The 22,718-nt window shown below is 41.9% G+C and overlaps 2 protein-coding genes across 6 annotated transcripts in view; one reads left to right on the top strand and one right to left on the bottom strand.

Annotated features, from left to right (window-relative positions):
- The window catches only part of LOC132209622 (tubulin delta chain-like), a 71,559-nt gene extending 62,792 nt beyond the window's left edge, over window positions 1-8,767 (bottom strand). The window contains exons 1-2 of the mRNA XM_059646352.1: window positions 8,747-8,767; window positions 7,052-7,157 (exon numbers count right to left, since the gene is read on the bottom strand). Coding sequence (XP_059502335.1) covers window positions 7,052-7,157; window positions 8,747-8,767 — 127 coding nt within the window. The remainder of the gene's footprint in view (window positions 1-7,051; window positions 7,158-8,746) is intronic.
- Window positions 8,768-12,149: 3,382 nt separating this feature from the next.
- The window catches only part of setd2 (SET domain containing 2, histone lysine methyltransferase), a 118,122-nt gene continuing 107,553 nt past the window's right edge, over window positions 12,150-22,718 (top strand). For all 5 annotated transcript variants that reach the window (XM_048528579.2, XM_048528578.2, XM_048528575.2 and 2 more), the window contains exon 1: window positions 12,150-12,806. In XM_048528579.2, coding sequence (XP_048384536.2) covers window positions 12,772-12,806 — 35 coding nt within the window. In that variant the 5' untranslated portion in view covers window positions 12,150-12,771. The remainder of the gene's footprint in view (window positions 12,807-22,718) is intronic.

Below are 22,718 nucleotides of genomic sequence, written 5' to 3'. Positions count from 1 at the left end.
ATAGTGAAACACTTCCTCAAGAGTGCAGTAGAATGTCAGCCTCAACTTTTGTACTCAACTTTCCAGAGATTTGACCCGACAACATAATGAATTAGAGGCGAGGGTGTTACCAGCTAAACCATAGCTGATACACATTCACCAAACCAAAAGAACTAGGAGCAGGAGTAGGCAATTCAAGCTCTCTTGTCTGCTCTATCATTTAGTATGGCTGATCTCAGCTCGGTCTCAACTCCATTTTCCTGCCCTCCTTCCATAATCATTCAATCTGTTACTAATTTATAACCTGTCTGATGTCCTTAATAAATTTAGTCACTGTACTCTGGGGTAACGAACAGATTCACAATCCTTTGAGGGAGGTAATTTCTCCTCACCTCTGTTTTAAATCTGCTACCCCTTATCCTAAAGGTATGAACTTTTGTTCTAAATTGACCCACAGGAGGAAACATCCCCTCTGCATCTACTTTGTCAATCCCCTTTAGGCACAATCATATGTATCATCTCATCATTTTCTGGACAGAGGGCTCTGGTGTCCCTACATCTGAGCCAGGACACCTGGGTTCAAGTCCCTTGAATAGGCTGATATAAAATATTGTAAAAATTGCCCCAAATGGGGTTCTTGTGTGATTGTGTCACTACCTCTGGGCCAGGAGGCCCTAAACCTATTCCATGTGCTCCAGAGGTTTGGAATATCATCTCTGAACAGGTTCATCAGAAACTGTATTTTTAAAAGATTACGTTGCAAGTACAGTGTATAACTGAATCTACACACATGGCTACATTGAATATATGGCGGAGAAACTGGGCATTCAACTCAAACAGTTAATGCTAGTGTTGTCAGTCCACTTGAGCATCCTCCCATCTTACTCATCTTCTCTCATTGTAACTGTTAATTCCTTTCTCCCATACATTATTCTGTGCTTCCCTTTAAATGCATCTGTAGATTTGTAGTGATTGCAACGAGATCAGCCAGGTCGACCTCATGGAATATGTGTTTCTTGATTGGCTCTGTTAATTTGGTCCAATCAGGGAGCCCTGGCTGATACATATAAATGGAAACGTCAGGGGCTCTGCTTACTCTGAGGAAGCCAGACTGTTGTGAAGTACTATGCACATGTAAATAAGGGGTGATAGGATATCACCCTTCGTAGAGTTATTTTACGACTCACTGCAACCATTCCCTATAGGAGTGAGTTCTACATTCTTACCAGTCTTTGGATAAAAATAACTTTCTCACAATTCTCTATTGGATTTCTAGCTCACTGACATAAATTGATGCTTATCCCCATAGGAGGAGACATTCTCTTTATGCTTGCATCAAGACTAAGGTCATCCAAACCCAGTGATGGAGCTCACACTGATGAGTTTCTGTCAAGTATTTAGTCTGCACGAAACCACGGGTCCTGAAAAGTTCATATTGATCCAAAAAAAACTCCTATTATTTCTATCTCAAAATGCTCTTTCACACTATCTGGTACAGGGTGTGTACAGAACATGGAATCATACAGCACAGAATAGGCCCATCAGCCCACTGTGTCTGCCCTGACAAAAACTACACTAGCTCCAGTTTTCAGCACTTGCTTGAATATTATGCTATTTCAAGTGCTCAACCAAACACTTTTAAAAGTTGTGAGGTTTCTTGTCACACTACCCTCCCAAGCAGTCCATTCCAGATACCCACTACCATAAAAATACCCACTGGGTGAAAAGAATCTTCCTTAAATTCCCTCTAAACCTTCTGCCTTTCATCTTGAAATTCTGCCCTCTTGTTACTGGCCCTTTAACTAAAAGGAATAACAAAGGGAATCAGCTGCTTCCTATCCACCTTGTCCATGCCCCTCATAATCTTACACACAACAGTCAGATCCCCTCTTAGCCTTCTCTGCTTGAAAGGAAACTAGCTGAACTTGTTCAGCCTCTCTTCTTAGATAAACTGCTCTATCCCAGGCAACATCCTGGAGAATCTCCTCTGCATCCCCTCCAAAATAATTGTGTCCTTTCTATTGTGTGGTGACCGGAAATGTACACAATCCTACCACTGAGGCCTAACTAAAGTTTTATACAGCTCCAAAATAACCTCTCTGCTCTCATAATCTATGCCACAACTTATAAAGGCAAATGTCCCATTTGCCTTCTTAATGGAGTATTAACTTGTCCCACTGTCTTCGGGAATAGAGACATAAGGACCCAAGTTCTCTTGGCTCCTTTCTGGTGACTTGCCATTCAGTGAGATCTGCTTTGTCTTGTTATTTCTTCTAAAGGGCATTACCTCATGTTGATCAGGGTTAAATTCCATCTGTCACTGCCCTGTTCAGCTGACCAATCCGTCCTTATAAATCTGCAACCAAAGACCTTCTTCCTCACCATCAACTGCCCAGCCAATCTTTGTGTCATTCACAAACGTACCTATCATCAGCCTCACATTTTCTTCTATACTGCCTATATATATGAACCATGACCAATAAGAGATCCAATACTGATCCCTGTGGTACACCATTGGACACTAGCCACCAGTCACACAAACAGGATTCTACCACGCCTAGCGCTAAGCCAATTTTGGGTGCAACCTGCCAAATTACCCTAAATCCCATGGGCTTTTATCTTCTTTATCAATCACTCAAGTGCGATCTCGTCAAACGCTTTGCTGAAATCCATATAAACTATGCCAAATGCACATATTGCTTTAAACGTGTACCTTGACCTTGCGTTTGTTATATTTTGTCATTGTTGATTTTTGTTATATTATCCAAAAAAGAATTTCCTGGGTTGCTGTACCAGTGTAGGACAGAGCTAGAAGGGAAAGTTGTTAGCCCTGTGAAAGATTCTGGAGCAGAAGGAGATCTTTCCAGCAACTTCTGAAAGCGAAGCAGTGTATGGCTTTTAACTCAGATGGAGAAGTTGAAAAGGAGACGCTGAAACGTGGCCATCCCAAGTGTCTATGAGCCTTCTGCTCTGGAGAACACATTCCAGGAGGATAACGGAACATAGAACAGAACAGTTATGAGTGAAGGGATGCTCAACTGCCAAGAATAGAGCAGACAGAAAACAAAAGGCCAGCGAATCCTACACATTCTCAGCCCACTATTTTCACCTGTAACAAATGTACTACAGACTACTGTGCCAGAGCGGGGCTGCTGAGTTCAACGTAGGTTTGACTACCAACTTGAAAACTATCATCTCACAAGATGGAAGACTGCCAATCAAGAAATAGTAAAATGTCCTAATATGTTTCACAGGAAGGTAATCAGTAAAAAATTCACAAATAATATGACATTGGGAAAGGAGGTCAGTTTTAAGGTGAATGAGTGGAGAGGTAGAGGTTTAGTGAAGGGCTCTTGGCCTACAGAGAGCTAAAGAACAGCTGCCAATGGTAGGGTGAAGGCAGTGGAGTATACAATAGAGGCTGGAATAGGAGGAGCACCGTGTTCTCGGAAGACAAAAGGCCTGGAAGGATTACAGAGATAGGAACGGATAAGGACATGGTGGGTTAGAACCTGATCAGAATTATAAAATCAAGGAGATGCTGGATAATTGAAAGTCAGTGAGAACAAGCATAACAGATGAAGAGGACTTGGTGTGAGTTAGGATATGGGCAGCCAATATTTGGATGAGCTCAGGTTTATACAGGATAAGCAGCTGGTTCACTTTAGATGTTTTCCACACCCAGGCCACATGGGGAATATTTATAAGTAGTTTTTTGTCACTCCAATACCACACTTGGATCATAGAGACATAGAGCACAAAAAGAGCTCTTTAAAAGAGCTCTATTAATCCCACTCTCCTAATCCTTTCCATTGCTCTGCAATTGCTTTCCTTTCATGCTTCCAGACGATTCCCTTTTGAAGGTTACTACTGAATCTGCTTCCACCACTTTTCTTTTCCAGACACTACATTTCAAATCAGAACAACTATCTCCTCAAATCTGTGCTGTCTAGTTATCAAACCTCTGGCCAATGGAAACTTTTTCCGGTGTTTACTCTGTAAAAATTACGTTACATTTGTAAATATTAGAAAATTTGAACATCTGTATTAAATCACCCAGGAGCTTTCTCTACCCTCAGGACAACAAAGTGCAACTTTTCTAAACTACCCACATAATAGAAGTCCTTGTCCCCTTGTCATTCTGGTAAATCTGCTCTGTCCCCTCTCCAAGGCCATAACATCCTTTGCAAAGTGTGGCATGTTGGGAACGATAGCTTAGCTGAAGCCAAAATATCAATTTACAAAAGCTTAGCATATGTTATTTGCTTTTATATTCTATTTCTCTACTTGTAAAGCTCAAAATACAATAAGCTTAACAACTTTATCACGATTTATCAAGTTATCATGGCACCTTCATGTGCAAGTGCAAACTCCCAGGGCTTCCTCTCCCTATATTCCCTTTAAAGTTTAATTGATGTTTCTGTTTTTTATCCTGCCATGGAATACGGGAATTGCTGGCATTTGCTGCTCCAGTTGCCCTTGAAATTAACTGCATAATTAGCTATTTTGAGAGGACAGCTAAAAGTCAACCTTAGCTCTTTGGGACCAGAGTCACATTTAAGTCAGACCAGTTAGGGATGGTGAATTTTGTTCCCTACAGAAATTAGTGAATCATATCGGGTTTTAAGACAATTACTAATTGTTTCACAGTCACCATTATCATGACAAGCTTTCAATTCAGATTTATTATTTAACTGCAACTAAACTCCAAATATTGGACCTTTCAGATTAGCAGTCTAACAATATTACCACTATACCATTGTCTCCCCCTCAGTTTAGCTCAATGGTGGATCTTAAGTCAGAAGGTTGTTGGTTTAAATCCTGCAACAGGATCTAGGTTGGTAATGTAGTGCTCCTTCATTATGGCATTGAGATGTCAGAGATTTTGCCTTCTAGATGAAACATTAAACCAGGGCCAACATGCCCTGTAGTGTGGGAATAATGGATTGCATGAAAATTTGAAATTGAGAAGGAAATTCTTCCTCACGTGCCAGCCAATATTTATCTCTCAGCAAGTATGAGCAAAACAGGTTAACTGGAAATGTGCCTCTGTTGTTGGGGATTTATTGTGCACAAATGACCAATTAGTTTTTCTCCATTACACAGTGAATACGCTTCACACGCACTTCATATGTTTTGGGCAGTGCTGTGGGTGTAAGGTGTGCTGTAAGGTACTGTCACAGTTAGGAATAGGCAACAAATATTGGCCATGCCAATGTCAGTTATACCCATACAAGAATAATATAAATGCAAGTTCTTTCCTTTACTCATTGGAATAGCAGATAATCCACCACTAGGGCTGCTCCTAGGCTGGTAACATTTTCCTGAGTGATAAAGAATGCCAATTCCGAAAGTCCCAAATTCTCCATTCATTTCTTCTGGAAAAGGCCTCCTCACAATTCCCAGATCACAAATCCTCCAGTGGAAGCCCAAATCCCAATTATCTGGTAACTAACAATCATTGTAGATCATATTTCTTTTCTTTTCAAAGATTAATAATAAAATCAATACAGCCAATTAACAACAGTAGGTTAAAAAGTAAACCATAACTATCAAAACGTCCACAGGTTAACTCAGAGTACAAAGGGACCTTGATCAGATGGGCCAACACGCCGAGGAGTGGCAGATGGGGTTTAATTTAGATAAATACAAGACGTTGCATTTTGGTAAGGCAAATCAGGACAAGACTTATAGACTCAATGGTAGGATCCTGAGGAGTGTTGCCAAACAAAGAGAACTTGGGGAGCGTGTTCATAGTTCGTTGAAGGTGGAGTCACAGATAGACAGGGTGGTGAAGAAGTAGTTTGGCACACTTGCCTTTATTGGTCAGTACATTGAGTGTAGGAGTTGGGATGTCATGTTGTAGCTGTACAAGACATTGGTTAGGCCATTTCTGGAATATTGCATTCGATTCTGGTCTCCCTGCTGTAGGAATGATGTTGTTAAACTTGAAAGGGTGCAAAAAAGATCTACAAGGAATTTGCCAGGGTTGGAGGGTTTGAGCTACAGGGAGGGGCTGAATAGGCTGGGGCCCAATTCCCTGGATTGTTGGAGGTTGTGAGGTGACCTTACAGAGGTTCATGAAATCATGAGGGGCATGGATAGGCTGAATAGGCAAGGTATATTTCCCAGGATGGGACAGTCCAAAACTAGACAGCATAGGTTTAACTGAGACAGGAAAGACCTAAGGGACCTAAGAGGCAATTTTTTCACACAGAGGATGGCGTGTGTGTGGAATGAGCTGGCAAAGGAAGTGGGTGGAGGCTGGTACGATTACAACATTTTAAAAGGCATCTGGATAGATACATGAATAGAAAGGGTTTAGAGGGACATGGGCTAAATGCTGTCAAATGGGGCTGGACTATTTTAGAATATATGGTCAGCATGGACGATTTAGACCAGAGAGTCTGGTTCCAGCTCAACGACTTTATGTATCCTCAGAGCTAGGCTTTGTTTTGACAATGGTTCCTGGTCTATTTTCAATTTGTCTTGAAGAATAAAGTATGTACACATTTGGTCAGAGAAACTGCTTGATCTCCAAACCCTACACACAATTTTCCATTTCTAGTTTATCCCATAGGTAGGTTCCTTTCGCTACTGTTTACCCAACTTTTGTCCTTTCTTGTCGAGAGGTGACAAGCCCTGGCTGCATATGATACTCCATGGAATTTCCCAGCCTTCACTGACGAAGTGCAGGAATGGGTACTGACAGGCTTTTTGAAATTGTGGGGCACAAATTGCTGGGTCTAACTCTCTCTTCAGCCAGCCAATAACTAACAAAGGTTGATGCATAACAATTAGGAGTGAAATCCCTCCTACTTCTTCCCAGCCTACCTAGGGTGGAATTCAAAGTACACAGAAGAAACAGTAGCTGTAGAGGAGATGGGCAAGCACAGCAAGCCAGAATGATTCATAGAGCTGCTGCACTGCTGAGATCACCTGACCCAGCATCGGTCTAAATTCAAGCCTGAAACCTTTTGTTCTATTTATCTCAGTCTTGAAAGCTCTAATTATCCCATATTCACATTCTTTTTAGTTACTGTCACTTTCCAGGCCAGGTGAGATCACTGACCTGTCCAAGGCAGAATTTGGAGCCTTTTCGTTGGTAACCAGTTTCCACCATTCCTGTCCCACTTGATTGCCACACTGCCCAATCTGTAGCCAAATGGTGGACATTCCTGGAGGAAAAGAAGAAAACAGGGGCCATTTCACATTGAATGCAGAATCCCAATGGATAGTGCCCACTGCAACAAGTATGGAATAGGGTTTAAAGGATAAAAAGAGAAATTAAATGCTAATCTGAACGCAACCACCTTTTTAAATACTGTTTTTACAATCTGAATGATTTTATTCTCAATGATTTCATACTTGGGAAAAGTTTAAAGTGGGCAGCCAACTCACACCCACCTATTCCTAGGTTAAAATTGTTATTGGACCGTGAGGGACAGACAGCAATTGAAAGAAAAGAAAGACTTGCATTTTGATACTGACTCTCATAACTATCGAATGCCTCAAAGTGCTTCACAGACAATTAATTGCTATTGAAGTGGAATCATGGCGATAATTTAGGAAACATTGCAGTTAATCTACAATTCGCAAACTTTCCCAAGCACAAACATTTTAGTAACTTGATGAAGTGTTTTTCCTGACGTTGACTGAGCGATAAATATTGACCTGGGCACCAGGAATAATTCCCTTGCTCTTTTTCAAAATGTTGCCATGGGATTTTTTGCATTCACCTGATTAGATAGATAGGGCCAAGATTTAACATCTCATTTGAAAGATGGCATACCAAATAAATGCAATGCCCTTTTAGTACTGTACTGGAGTGTTGGTCTTGAATGTTGTTCTCAAATCCTGCAGTTGCCCTTCAACTTGGAACCTTATGTTTTAGATAATAAATGGATGCTAGAAATCTGAAATAAATATAGGAAATGCTGCAGAAACCCAGCAAATCTGGCAGAATCTATGGAGAGAGAAACAGAATTAATATTTCAAGTCCAACATGGCTCTTCAAAGTTAACGCTTCAAGACCAATATGACTCAGAATTGAAACATTAACTTTGTTTCTTTCTTCATGGATGCTGCTCAACCTTACGACTGGGATGAGTGAGAAAAAGAAATTTAAGCATGAAAAGTGTGGTGTGATGTATTTAGGGAGGTTCCACAAAACAAGAGAACATGTGATGATTGGTATGACCCCAGGAAGTACAGAGGATCAGAGGGACCTTGCTGCAGGCAAAAGAACAGGTAGAAAAGGTGGTTAAGAAGATATATGGGATACCTGCCCTTATTAGTCAAGGCATTGAATTCAACAACAAGAAGGTTACAATGCAGCTATACAGCACATTAGTTCATTCACAACTGGAGTACTGTGTGCAGTTCTGATTGTCACACTATAGGAAGGATGAGATTGCATTTGGTGGGGTGGGGGGTAGAGAGGGTCAGGCAGGGGTGAGGGTCAGGGGGGTTGTGCAGTGTAGATTCACCAGCAAGTTGCCTGGTATGGTGTGTTTATGCTAAGAGGTTTGATAGACTTATGGCAAGTGAGGCAGAGCAAAGGTGTTTAAATTTATGAGAGTTACAGATAGGATGGACAGGAAGGAACATTTCCTCTTAGTAGGGAGCATATTTTTAAAGTAAAGGACGGAAAGTAATTTTTTTCACAGAGGGCAGTGGGCATCTGGTGCTTACTGCCTGACAAACAAGTAGACAAACAAATCATCTCAATATTTAAGAATTTAGAAGATCATTTGAAGCACCATACCATAAAGGCAATGGGCCACATGCTGGCAAACAGAACTAGAGTTGTACATAAGTGATTCCAACTTTGAGTGACTGTCTCTGTGGAGATTGCACACTGTTTTTTTAAATTCATTCACAGGATGAGGGTGTCATTGGCCAGGCCAGCATTTAACACCCAACCCTAATTTCCTACATTGTAGGGCATATCAGGGAGGATGGCATCTTCCTTCCCTAATGAAAATTAATGAATCAGATGGGTTTTCCTGACTATTGACAATGGATTGATACTAATCATTAGACCCTTAATTTCGGTGTTCCCTTTTTATTGAATTCAAATTCCACTATCTGCCGAAGTGGGATTTGAACTCAGGTCCCCAGAACATTAGCTAAGTTCCTGGACTAATAGTCCAGTGACAACACCATTAGACCATTACCTCCCCATGTCTGCACAGGTTTCCTCCCACAGTCCAAAGATGTGCAGGTTAAGTGGATTGGTGATGGCAAATTACTCTGTGGTATCCGGGGACGCGCAGGCTAGGTGGTGAGCCATAGTGAATGTGGGGTCACATAGATAGGGCGGGAGGGGGCAGAGTCTGGATGGGAAGCTGTTCAGAAGGCTGGCGCAGATTCAATGATCTTAATGGCCTCTTTCCACACAATAGAGATTCTATGATTCTAGATGCTTGACTATTGGTATAGATAATATGGGCCAAAGGGCCCTTTTTGTGTTGTAAAACCGTAAGAATTATGACTCAGAAGCAAGTGTCTCATCAACTGTGCCACCAACAAGATACAGGGAATGAAAAAGGGAGAGATGGATTAGACAAAGATGAGAAAGCAATTAGAAGTGGCTGAAAGATTAATGTTGTCCTGGACCCCACTCCGCTTCAAATAGTTATTTATCATTGGATCTGAAACAGCACACCTAACCATGCTGGATGCCGTAGGTGAGATGTTAAACCAATGCAGCACTGTTTTTAGGACTGAACAGAAGTTTCAACCTCATTTAAGGCTATGGACAGGGCTTGACCTTCTGACTCAGAGGTCAACATAACCATTGAAACTAAGTTAGGGAGGAATATCAGGAAAATCTAAGAGTGTTCATTTAATAGCCTTTAGGGAATGGAAGTTTCCAGTCCTGCCTGGGAGAAACATACACAGGCTATTAGTCTAGATGGGATTGAGGTTCATAAGGAGGGCGTGTTAGCAATTCTGGAAAGTGTGAAAATTGATAAGTCCCCTGGGCTGGATGGGATGTATCCTAGGATTTTCTGGGTAGCTAGGGAGGAGATTGCAGAGCCTTTGGCTTTGATCCTTAGGTCATCACTGTCTACAGGAATAGTGCCAGAAGACAGGAAGATAGCAAATGTTGTCCCCTTGTTCAAGAAGGGGAGTAGAGATAACCCTGGTAGTTATAGACCAGTGAGCCTTACTTCAGTTGCGGGTAGAGTGCTTGGAAGGATTGTGAGAGATAGGATTTATAATAATCTAGAAAGGAATAATTTGATTAGGGATAGTCAATGCGGTCTTGTGAAGGGTAGGTCATGCCTCACAAACCTTATTGAGTCCTTTGAGAAGGTGACCAAACAGGTGGATGAGAATAAAGTGGGTGATGTGGTGTATACGGATTTCAGTAAAACGTTTGATAAGGTTCCCCACAGTAGGCTATTGCAGAAAATACGGAGGCATGGGATTGAGGGTGATTTAGCAGTTTGGATCAGACATTGGCTAGCTGTAAGAAGACAGAGGGGGGTGGTTGATGGGAAATGTTCATCCTGGAGTTCAGTTACTAGTGGTGTACTGCAAGGATCTGTTTGGGGCCACTGCTGTTTGTCATTTTTATAAATGACCTGGATGAGGGGGGAGGAAGGAATTGTTAGAAAGTTTGCCGATGACACTAAAGTAGGTGGAGTTGTGGATAGTGCGGAAGGATGTTGCAGGTTACAGAGGGACATAGATAAGCTGCAGAGCTGAGCTGAGAGATGGCAAATGGAGTTGAATGCGGAAAAGTGGGAGGTGATTCACTTCGGAAGGAGTAACAGGAATAGAGTACTGGGCTAATGGTGAGATTCTTGGTAGTGTGGATGAGCAGAGAGATCTCGGCATGCATGTGCAAAGTTCCCTGAAAGTTGCTACACAGGTTGATAGGGTTGTTAGGAAGGCATACAGTGTGTTAGGTTTTATTGGCAGAGGGATTGAGTTTCGGAGCCTTGAGGTCATGTTGCAGTCGTACAAAACTCTGGTGCGGCCGCACTTGGAGTATTGCGTACAGTTCTGGTTGCCACATTATAGGAAGGATGTGGAAACATTGGACAGGGTGCGAAGGAGGCTTACCAGGATGTTGTCTGATATGGACAGAAGGTCTTATGAGGAAAGGCTGAGGGACTTGAGGCTGTTTTTGTTAGAGAGAAGGTGGTTAAGAGGCAACTTAATAGAGACATATAAGATGATCAGTGGATTAGATGGGGTTGACACTGAGAGGCTTTTCCTCAGAAGGTGATGGCTAGCACGAGGGGACATAGCTTTAAATTGAGGGGTGATAGATATAGGACAGAAGTCAGAGGTAGGTTCTTTACTCAGAGAGTAGTAAGGGCGTGGAATGCCCTGCCTGCAACAGGAGTAGGCTCGCCAACTTTAAGGGCATTTAAATGGTCATTGGATAAACATATGGCTGATAATGGAACAGTGTCGGTTAGATGGGCTTCAGATTGGTTTCACAGGTCGGCGCAACATCAACGGCCGAAGGGCCTGTACTGCGCTGTAATGTTCTATGTTCTATGTATGGATGTATAGGCACAAGCTAGAATAGCATTTTCTAGGATTCGATTGTATCAAGGCGTTTCTGAAATCAGTTTTACTTTCTGCTGTCTCCAAAAACTCTTGAACACACTAATGATGCACGTGTTATCATTCTACACAGCGCTGTACTCTACATTAACTCAATTGGTCACAGTCTGTTGCTACGGGAAGCATCGCGTCAAAGACAGAAAAAACTGAAAGTGCCTGGCGATTCGAAAGCGATTGAGTAGACTACCTCTCGATTTTTAGGAGTGTCGCTCCAAAAGGACATAGTTCACGTTCATTTTAAAGTTATTTTTAAAACCAAGGTGTTTCCCACCCAATGAGCAAGTTTCTTAATCGTGCCTATTACAATTGTCTTTGAAATTACAACTTTTAGAAAGATAGGTGAGAACAGAAATTATTCCAGAAACAAACCCATATCCAATTGCGGAAAGAAACAGACACAGACCTGACGATTAACAGCAGTAACTCCCGTAAATTAATGATAATAAAATGTCGCTTGTTATGTCAGTTTTACCAGTCAGCCAGGCACTTACAATTGGCCAAGGCGTCCATCGATTTTACAGGAAAGTCCCAGTCTCTTTTTAAAAAAACCATCTCGGTTCATTTCCGTTTGTTACGGAGCGACGTACATCGTCCTAGTGTTCTTTCTCGAGCCTGAAAAAAAACACACACACAGAATGTGTGCTTAAAACAAGAGAGAAACCAGATAGAAAAAAATACAAATTAAAATGGATTTGAATGTAAAGAATTGCGTTTCTTTCTGACGAAAGATTTTTTTTAACGTTACAATTTTTTGTAGAGGCAATACGGGGATTAAAAAAGATCGTGTGCTTGGTGTTTTCCCATATATTTGATACAATAATATATAGATATATAGAAAGGATGTTTTAAAAGAAGGGCTTCGTGTGAGGATTCCACAAGGCGACCGGCGGCGGAGCAGCAAGCATGGAACGAAGCTGAAGGGCAACATTTGTATCGGATCGGAGGAGAAAATTGATACAAAAAGGTTCGATTTTGGAACGTCGCGGGCGCCGGGATTCTAATTTCGGAACGTCGAGTTGCCACTCGTTTCGAGAGGAAAAGTCTCAACGTTCTAGAGGAAGGTGGAAGACAAATTTATAAAGAAGGAAATTTCAACGCCGGCCGGGATAATCGTTGGGGATTTTTTTTCTTTCTCGTTGTTTTATTTTTTTTTCCTTTTAATGCTGAATGTTTTGAGTAAAATAGCGCCGCTCGGTGAAGATGGGGGACGCTTATGACCCAGAGCACCCGACCGAGTAAGTGATTAAAATATTTATTATTGTCACATAATTGATTTGCTTAGTTGTTTCACGGCGGATTTCCGAAGAAACTAGCGATTTCAGATGTGATTTGGGAGAGGGCGGATGCAAAAGCACGAGTTTGAACTGTTTTGCGAAGCGTTCCTTTAGGGGACGGTCTTAAAAGGGTTGGAGCCCAGGCCCCTTGTGATGGTCACTCTCCTCACGTTTTAATCCCCCTCCTGTTTTACCTTCAGCCATCTCCCAACGTTGTTCGGCTGTAAGGTAAAATAAATGGCGGGTAAACTTTGAAATTGGTAGGTTTAAAAGACATACAGGATAGCTTTGGGAACGGAGATGCAAGGCCTGAAATCCACGACGCTCGCGTACATGAAATGGGCGGGCGGTGAAGCTGCGGCACCAGTTGGAGTGTCTTTTTGGGGGCGGGAGGCTGCTGGTGTATTAAACCATGAGAGAGCAGCCTCAGTAAGATTTTTAACTGGGTGGTGGTATAGACACAGAGAGAATGGTAGGTGGGGTAGGGGTGATCAGAAGGTTTTGGTTGAAGAGGGAGATAAACACTTGTGGGGGGTGGGGGCTTCCCTTGTTTGGCCAAGTGTTAACGTTTGGTATAAAACACTCAGCAGTTAGCTCCATCTTATTGCACTGAACACAATGGAGCCAGAATGAAGGACAGTAAACATCAGAATGGTCAACATAATCAGCCAAATGCATAGTGGCCATCATTTGCCAAAAAAGACAGTTGGATGCCATCTTGAGTATTTCAAGCTGTTATCACAAACTCACATAGCCATGAGGAAGAAAATTCATGATCAAAATTCTACTAAAACACGTGTAATTTTTTTAAGATAAAGTTTTCACTAATGGCAGGCCAGCCAGACCGCAGTGATCTCTAAATCTACATGTAATAGACGGGATTTTACTTATTTTAATATGAAAGAAAATATTCAAATGAAGGAGCTCTTTTTGTCACTAAAACACTCTACTGTGTGGTGGAAAGTCTTTTGTACACAAAATTTTCTAAGTTAAACTTTGACAAACTGTTCAGATTAAAATGAGACACCTGCAGAATATTCTGGAAATGTAGGTTGGCCTTCGACAAGGTAATGGTGGGTACCCTTTGGCAAGAAATGGACACATTTTGAGGTGGAAGGACTGGAACAATAATTTGCTCTTTTTATTTGCACCTTCAGGCACTGACTGTCCTGATGGTGATTTCTGGAATTTGCAGTTTATTTTGCGCTCCTAATATTATCCTTCATAACAAACAAGAATTAGCAGTATGACCTGCTCTCTGAATAAAAGAACTTATATTCACACAGTCTTTCGCCACCGAGTGCATCCAAAGATCCTGAATGTCCAGTGAAGTACTTTTGACATAGACTCAGTGATGTATCCAAGGTAGACTTGGCAGCCAAGCATAGATGACCAAGTCCCACAAAAAAGGACCAAGTTCAGTAATGAGGTAACCTGTTGTTAGTGTTGATTGTTCGATAAGTATTGACCAGGACACTAGGAAGATCTTCCTTGCTCTTCAAATTGTGCCTGTATCTTTCACATTCAACTTGGGGGAGGTACAGGGCCTCAGTTTAATGTTGCGAGCGAAAAATGATACCATTGATTGTATGGCACACCAGTACTACACAACTGCTCTTTGACTTTATCAGCCTAGATTGAATCTTCTGGAGGTCCCAGTAAAGACTGTTAATCTCATCCTCACTTTGTGCTCTCGAGCACGTAGCTTCCATCATTAAGTGCAATACTGCATATCAGTATGTAGGGTAATATAGGGCTTATTTTAATTGAGAAGGCATGGATGATGAGGCTTCATTTTAAGCAAGATGTTTTTGACGGTATAGTTAGGAAATTGCAAAGAATGGGATACCTTCAAGTTAATTGTTGATTGTGCCCTTTATATAGTTGCAATTGGTTGTTTGATCAATGTCTTTCTTTGTGAGAGACATACAGAATTGTTGGTTGATGTCCGGAGACATTCCCTTTCACCCAGCAGCGTTCCAGTAGACTAAGACTGTCTGAAGTTAGGAGTGGCTTTTGACAGCATGTTTAGATAGAAAGGAATACAAGAAAGCTTTGAATCTCATGAACAGAGATGTAGGTTGAAAAGGAATGCGTAGATATTTTTAATCAGCATGTTCAGACATGTTACAGCACGCACCTTGGGCAGGTGGGACTTGAACCCAGACTTTGTGACCCGGAGCTGAGGACATTGTAAGTGCTTTTTCAGTGCAGTGGCAAAGTCACTGATCAGTTGAAATTGTTTTCCTTTATTGGGTATTTCTAATCAACCTATTCAGAGATGTTATGACACATCAATGCACTTAAACCCAAGGCTTCTGACTCTGAGGTAGGGACACAGCTATTGCACCACAAATGCCCTTTTTCCAAAGGGAGTGTATATGGCAAATATAAAGGGAGACCTAATGATGGACAGTCGAAGGTTTGGTGACACACTAGGAAGCTCAAAGGAACAGAGGGATTTTGGGGTGCTTGCAAACAGAACCTGGAAGCTGTCAGTGTAAGTTAATAGGGTGGTTAAGACTTGTAGAGTGCTTGCACTTTTCGGTGGAAGTATGGATTATAACAGCAAGAGCAGGGTAGCTATGTTGGAGCTTTACAGGCCTTTGGTTATGCCACAGCTGGAGTACTTTGTGTAGTTCTGGTCACCACCCTGTAGGAAGGCTGTGATTGCATCAGAGGAGATGCAGAAGAGATTCACCAGGATGTTGCCTGGGATGAAGCACTTTAACTGTGGAAATACTTTGGATAAGCATGTGTTTGAGCAAGGAAGGTTGAGGGGGGGAACCTGAGGAGTGAGGTGTAAAAGATTGAGGAGTGTAGACAGAAAACAACTGTTCCCCTAATTGAGATGTCAGTACAAAGGGGCACACTTTGAAGGTGAAAGGAAGGAGTTTTACAGGGGATGTAAGGAAATACGTTTTCACCTAGAAGATAGTAAGGGCCCGGAATGCGTTGCCTGGTTGGGTAGTTGAGGGTGGGAACAACACAACTTTTGAAAAGCGCTTGAATGAGCACTTGAAATCTCATACTGTTCAAGACTAAGGGCCGAATGCTGGAAAGTGGGACTAGTGTAGATTAATTAATTTTTGGCAGTACAAATTTGATGAACTGAAGGCCGTCTTCTATACTGTATTATTCTATGATCTATATAGTGACTTTTAAGAGAGGAAACTTTGCATGGCACCTTTCACAGCATCTGGAAATGGACAGTGAAATACTTTTGAAATGTGGTCATTGTTTCACTGTAGAAAAAGTGACCTCTAATTTATGCAAAGAAAGCTTCCTTCTACAAACTGCAAATACATGATTGATTACACTGTTTTGTGGTGGTGGTTGTGGGATGATATTGGCACCAGGAGAACTCCTCTGCTCCTTAGCAAACAGTGCCGGAAGATCATTTACCTGAAGTCATTTGAGGTGATTGAGAGTCTTTGAGAAAAGTAGCTATCCATAACTGGTGGGCATGTGGGCTAAAACATGTCAAATTGGCACACACAACAATATTATGATTTGGAATTCTAGGTCTCCTTGGTTAATTTGATTTTGTCTACAGTATATTGGCAGTACTTCCCTAAGAGTAGACACTTGCGGTGTTATCTTAGGTGACACTGAGCCACTTCTGAATTGGTCATTAAAAATAGACAAAGCACAGGAAGAAACAAACTTGGGTAGGATTGCGTGATCTTTTGGTATTTTTCACTCTTAAGATCAGCATTCAATCTCTCTCAATTTCTTGCCCCCTCCCCGTACTTAATGTAGATCTAAAGCAACAATTATAACTTTATATTTTGATGCTTAAGCCAGGTGATTGGGCCTTTTTTCTATGAATAAGTATTGAATGTTCCATGGTCTACTCTGGGTGACCACAGCTGCACAATTACACAATTCTGTCTTTGTGCATCAAAGACCTGCATCTGATCTAGTTTGTGGAAACGCAGTTAAGGTTTCTCAAATTACTTCCTAAAATATGACGAGATAAATGCTGATGTCTACCTCAGTTGTGAATTTAGAAAATGGAATAATTTCACAATAATATCTAAGTCAGAGTTGAGGAATTTATTCACTTCGAGGGTCATGATTCTTTTGGCATTCTCTACTCCAGGAGCCTGCGTCATGAAATATTTTCATAGCTGACGTAGACAGAATTTTGAATTAAAGGAAAGTAATGGAGAGAGGCAGGAAATTGGAATTGAAGCCAAGACCAGACAGATTTTAATGAATGGTGAAGCATGGGGAGTCCAAGTGACCTACTATTACTTCTGTTTCTTATGAAGCCAGAAATCTTTGTGTCAAGTCTTTTTCAATATTTTTATGACTTCTGTTGACGATCCACTTCATTTGCCTTTTCAGGCTTCTTTATGGGTTGAAGTCATGTTGAAGATTAAATATAAGGGCCCAAAACGGCGCATGCAGCTTCAAGTAGTGTTGAGCAGTGTTGCTGATGTCCTGGTGAATAAGGAGATGTTCATTTTCTTCAGTTTCCTGAATTTCCCAGAAGGTTGCAGCATCTCAGTGAACAGACAGAGCAATATGCAACAACATGAGAAGCCAGGGTTTTGGGGCTTATGATGTTTCCAATGATACACTATGTTGCAGTAATCAGTTGACAATTAATACGTTTGAGCGTGATCCTTACTCGTGTTCAGTACTTGGCCTGGGAGCACCAAGAACACTGTGTGGTCTGAAATACCGATACTGCTGGTCCACAGCTTGTGCTTGCTAGTTCCTCCTTCGCTCTGAAAAGGGCCTGAATGGGATCCATGTTGCATACAGATGTTCACTGGGTGTGTACTTCGTGATCCAGTTATCAAGATGCAATGCAGTGCTTGTTGTATTGTCAGGGTTTGACTTGAGGTTCTATTTCTGGAAATAATTCCTCTATTTAGTTTATTGCTCAAAATGGATTCTGGAAGTAGGGATCTTAGATAGGTTAAGTTTGGTCAATACCATTCATCATGAGCTTTACTTTGAATTTTTTGTTTTAACTTGCCTCAGCCTCCATGTTGGGTTTCTTTTCATTTCCTTGTACAACCTTCATCGTTTCTTTTCATTTGCAGCTTAATATTTATGTAATCAGAGGTTCCAACAATTGTCCTAGCGTTCAATGCATTAGTATGCCCCACAGACTTCACTCGTAAACTTGTGGCTCTTTGGCCACAACAGTGCTCCAATGCTGTACCATAGCCAAGTGCATATTCTTCACTTGCAAGCTTAGCCACATTGGTAGCTGATTCCACTGCAAAAATGATAAGAACCCAAACTCGACTGACACTCATACAAACATGTTTTTTGAATGGAGAATCTCTGGTGAAGAAAAACGTGCTCCAGTTCAGCCCCCCACCCTCCCACCCCCCTCCTCACCCAGGTTGTTAAGCTGACTGAATCCAATGTTTGCATTCCACAGCTTCCGAGCACTTTTATTAATTTGGCTCAAATCAGGGTCAACTGGGCACAATGGTTCTCGCTATTCCAGCTGTTGGGAGCTGATGTTTGTTTGAATTTAGGATGTGGAGGTGCCGGTGTTGGACTAGGGTGGACAAAGTCAATCACATGACGCCAGGTTATAGCCCCATTGGTTTATTTGACATCACAAGCTTTCAAATAAACCTATTGGACTATAACTTGGTGTTGTGTGGCTTCTGACTTGCTTTGAATTTAGCCATTTGCAATTTTAAAAAAAGAACTGCAGATGCTGTAAATCAGAAATATAAGCAGAAATTGCTGGAAAAGCTCAGCAGGTGTACCAGCATTTGTAGAGGGAAATAAGAGTTAAAGTTGCAGGTTGAATGACCCTTCCTTAGAACTGTTCTGTACAGATGCTGGTAGACCAGCTGAGCTTTTCCAGCAATTTCTGTTTTTATTGTTGTTGCAGTGATCCAGTTGCTGTTTGGCAAGTGGAATGAGGTAGCTGTTGGAGATTTACTGTGCTGAAATTGTTTCTCTGGGCTTGAAGATCACATTGAAGTTTGGAAGTCATGGTGGTGCATTTGTGCAACAGATGTAGGCCAGTCAGCCTCTCATGTCTGTACTACTGTTCTGTTACCTCAATCCCATTAGAGTAGGCACCTTTGTGGAAGCTTTTGGTGGGAAATAAATGCTGACCTTGCCCACATCAACAGTGTCCCATGAATAAAGATGAGAAAGTCACTACCTCAGTTCTTCTAGACACAAGCGACAGATCAACATTAGCTTGAAGCTGATATTGCCCTTTTACAAGAGCAGGAGTAAACCATTCATCACCTCAAACTTTGATAACAGGATGTAGAGCTGGATGAACGCAGCAGTCCAAGCAGCATCAGAGGACCAGGAAGGCTGATGTTTCGGGCCTAGACCCTTCTTCAGAAATGCCTTGGATGCTGCCTGGCCTTTGTGTTCATCCATATCTCCACCTTGTTATCTCGGATTTTCTAGCATCTGCAGTTCCTACTGTCTCTGAAACAATTATCACCTCAGTCTTGTTCAGTCATTCAATTAGTGTTTGATTGATCGTTATCTCAATGTCACTGTCATTTACCTGCCTTGGGCCCAAGTCAGTTATATCCTTACTCAAAACAAAATCTACCACTCTCAGTCTTCAATATTTCATTTGGCCCAGCATCCACAATCTTTCAGTATTTTATTGAGTGAAGAAATGTTTTCTGATTTCATTCTTCAACAACTGAAATTGTCTTCTGCTGGACTCTCCTACAATAGAAAATCACTTCTCTGTGTTGCTGTCTTTTTACATTGCTGAATACATTAACTAAAATACCTGTAATCCTCTACATGCAAGATGTGTCTCAGTGCTGCCTTTGGTGTGGAACACTTGACACCCAACTAGTGGGAGCCAAAAGTTAATGATTGTGTTGCAGATATAAAGTTTACCCAAATTTTTTTTTTTTGAGGATTGCTTAAGTTTGTATCTCTCTTTGTTTCACAGACAAAAGGTTATGTGATCAAGCTTAACTCAAGGACTGGACCATGTAATCTAAGCTGGCACTTCAGTATCATACTGAGGGACTACTGCAGTGAGACAGATTTATTCTTCTGATGAGATGTTAAGTTGAGGTGCTCCCTCCATATTGAGCTGGATGCTAAAAGATCCCCTTATGCCTTTGTTAGTCGTTTGGTGATTGTGACTTAATTAGTAATTGAGGAGATATTAAAATCTCACACAGCAATTTGTGAATATCAATTCACGCTTTAAAAATCTAAAAATTAAAAGCTGATACAGCATAAGCGACCAATCAGCTATTGGACTCATCTCGTCCACAAACTTGTTTTGGTGAAGCAAACCTGCTGTCCTTAAGCAGCCTGGTCAGTGTGTGACTTGGTTGGACTCCTTAACTAACCTTTTGAAATAGCTTGACAAACATTCAGCTAACTGCCCTTTATTTATTTGCCGAACTCAGTTTCTGGTCAATGGTAATCTCCAGGCTGTTGATAGTGGGGGAATTCAGTAATGGTAACACCACTGAATGTCAAGGGGCAATGGTTAGATTGCCTCTTACTGGAAATGCTCATTGCCTCAATGTCAGAATGCGAAATACATGCTAGCTCTGCCAGTGACACCCACAGCCCAAGAATGAATTTTAAAATAACCATTGTTGGTGGGCCAAATGTTTCCTTGCTAACTGCTTAGTAGGCCATTTATAGTTGCTGTGTTTTCCTTCGTAATAGTAGTCAATGACGCAACTTCTGATCTCCCCCTCTTGCACAAGTGAATTATTAAGGGGATGAAAAGTCACTGGATAAGTGCAAGTTCTTATTTCTTTCCCAGGGGAATTGCTAAGTCTGCCAGAGGGGAAATCAATGAAGTACCTAGTCATAAGTGTGCTCTGTTGTGTATTGACATTTCCCATTTGTGGCTATTTCACATACTCACTGGGATCAGTACCCTTCTGGGAATGTTACTGGATGAGTAATCAAAGGCCTGGACTAATATCCCCATGACATGAGTACAAGTCCCATTGTTGCTGGAGAATTTGAATTTAATTATTAAATTGTGAATAAATACTATTCGCAATGAGTATCACGAAACTGCCAGATAATTAGGAATAGTACCATATCTGATGATGAGATCCAAACATCGTGAAGCTACCACACAGGACTAAGCAGCATGCTTTAGATGGTCAAGTAATCTAGATGTGAGTGGCAATGGACAATGACTGAACAAGCTCTGAAAAGACCCCTATCCTCCGTGGTAAAGGAGCCCAGTGCATCTTTTTTTTAGTTCCAGAACAAAAACAAAGTTGCTGGAAAAGCTCAGCAGGAGTGGCAGCATCTGTGGAGGAGAAAACAGTTAACGCTTCGGGTCTGGTGACCCATCCTCAGAACCCTTTCAGGTCACTGGACCCGAAACGTTAACTCTGTTTTCTCCGCTGCAGACGCTGCCAGACCTCCTGAGCTTTTCCAGCAACTTTGTTTTAGTTCCTGATTTACAGCATCTGCAGTTCTTTTAGTTTTTTTTAATTCCCCTGTGGGACATGGGTGTTACTGGCCGGGCCAGTGTTTAATGTGCGTCCCTGGTTGCCTTAAGGAGTTGATGGTGAGTTGCTTTTTTGAACCACTATGGACCATGTGCTGTAGGTCCAAGGCCATTTGGGAAGGAATTCTAGGATTTTGACCCAGCTGTACTGATATATTTTGAAAGCAGGAAGGTGAATGTCTTGGAGGGGAACATGGTGGGTGTTCAAATGTATCTGCTGCCCATTTCCTAGATGGTAGTAGTCGTAAGTTTAGGAAGTGCTGTCTGAGGATCTTTGGTGAATTTCTACAGTGCATCTTGTTGAAGGCACACAGTGCTACTGCTGTGCATCAGTGTCAGACTGGTTGTTTGTGGCTGCACTGCCAATCAAGTGGTCTGCTTTGCCCTGAATGGTGTCAGGCTAGTTGAGTGCATTTGGAGCTGCACCCATCCAGGAAAATGGGGAGTCTTCCACTCCGCAGTTAAGCCTTGTAGATGTTGGACAGAATTTAGGGAGTCAAGAAGTGAGAACTTGCTGCAGTGTTACTAGCCTCTGACCTGCTCTTGTTGTCAATGTATTAATATGGCTAGTTCAGTTTCTGGCCAATGGTAACCCCCAGAATGTTGTTAGTGTGGGATTCAGTAATTGTAACACCATTGAATGTTATGGGGCAATGGTTAGATTGGCTGCCTGTTATTGGAAATGCTCACTGCCTCGTATTTGTGTGGTTAATTAAAAATGTCTACAGAACATAAGAAATAGGAGTAGGCCATCTGGCCCCTTGAGCCTGACCCACCATTTAATAAGATCATGGCTGATTTTTCAGACTCAGCACCACTTACCCGCCCACTTCCAATAACCCTTAATTCCTTTACTATTCAAAACTTTGTCCAGCCTTGCCTTAAAAACATTCAGCGAGGTAGCCTCAACCACTTCACTGGGCAGGGAATTCCACAGATTCACAACCCTTTGGGTGAAGAAGTCCCTCCTGACCTCAGTCCTACATCTGCTTCCTTTTAATTTGAGGCAATGCCCTCTAGTCCTAGTTTCACCTGCTACCCTGAGGAACTCCTGCAGAGCTGCCCTGGAGTCGGAATGATTGACCTCCAGTTATTGCACCCACCTTTCTATGATTCTATATTTCTGTTGTGACAGGTATCTCACACGCGCATGTGAGCGCGCACACATGTGCACATGCACACATGCTGCCACCACCGCCGCTGACACACACACACACACACAAGACAGCTTTCCCCTGAATCCTGTCGACTCCTAGGGCTCCTTGATGCCATGTCTAGTCAAAAGCAGCTTTGTTGTCAAGGGCAGGTACTCACACCTTGCCTCTGGAGTTCAGCTCTTTTGTCCATGTTTGAACGAAGGCTGTAATGAGGTCAGGAGCAGAGTGGCTCTGCTGGAACCCAAA

The sequence above is a fragment of the Stegostoma tigrinum genome, chromosome 5, assembly GCF_030684315.1.
Source record: "Stegostoma tigrinum isolate sSteTig4 chromosome 5, sSteTig4.hap1, whole genome shotgun sequence".
Lineage (NCBI taxonomy): Eukaryota > Metazoa > Chordata > Chondrichthyes > Orectolobiformes > Stegostomatidae > Stegostoma > Stegostoma tigrinum.
Note: the sequence above shows the minus strand (reverse complement) of the source record. Positions and strands in the feature narration are given on the sequence as shown.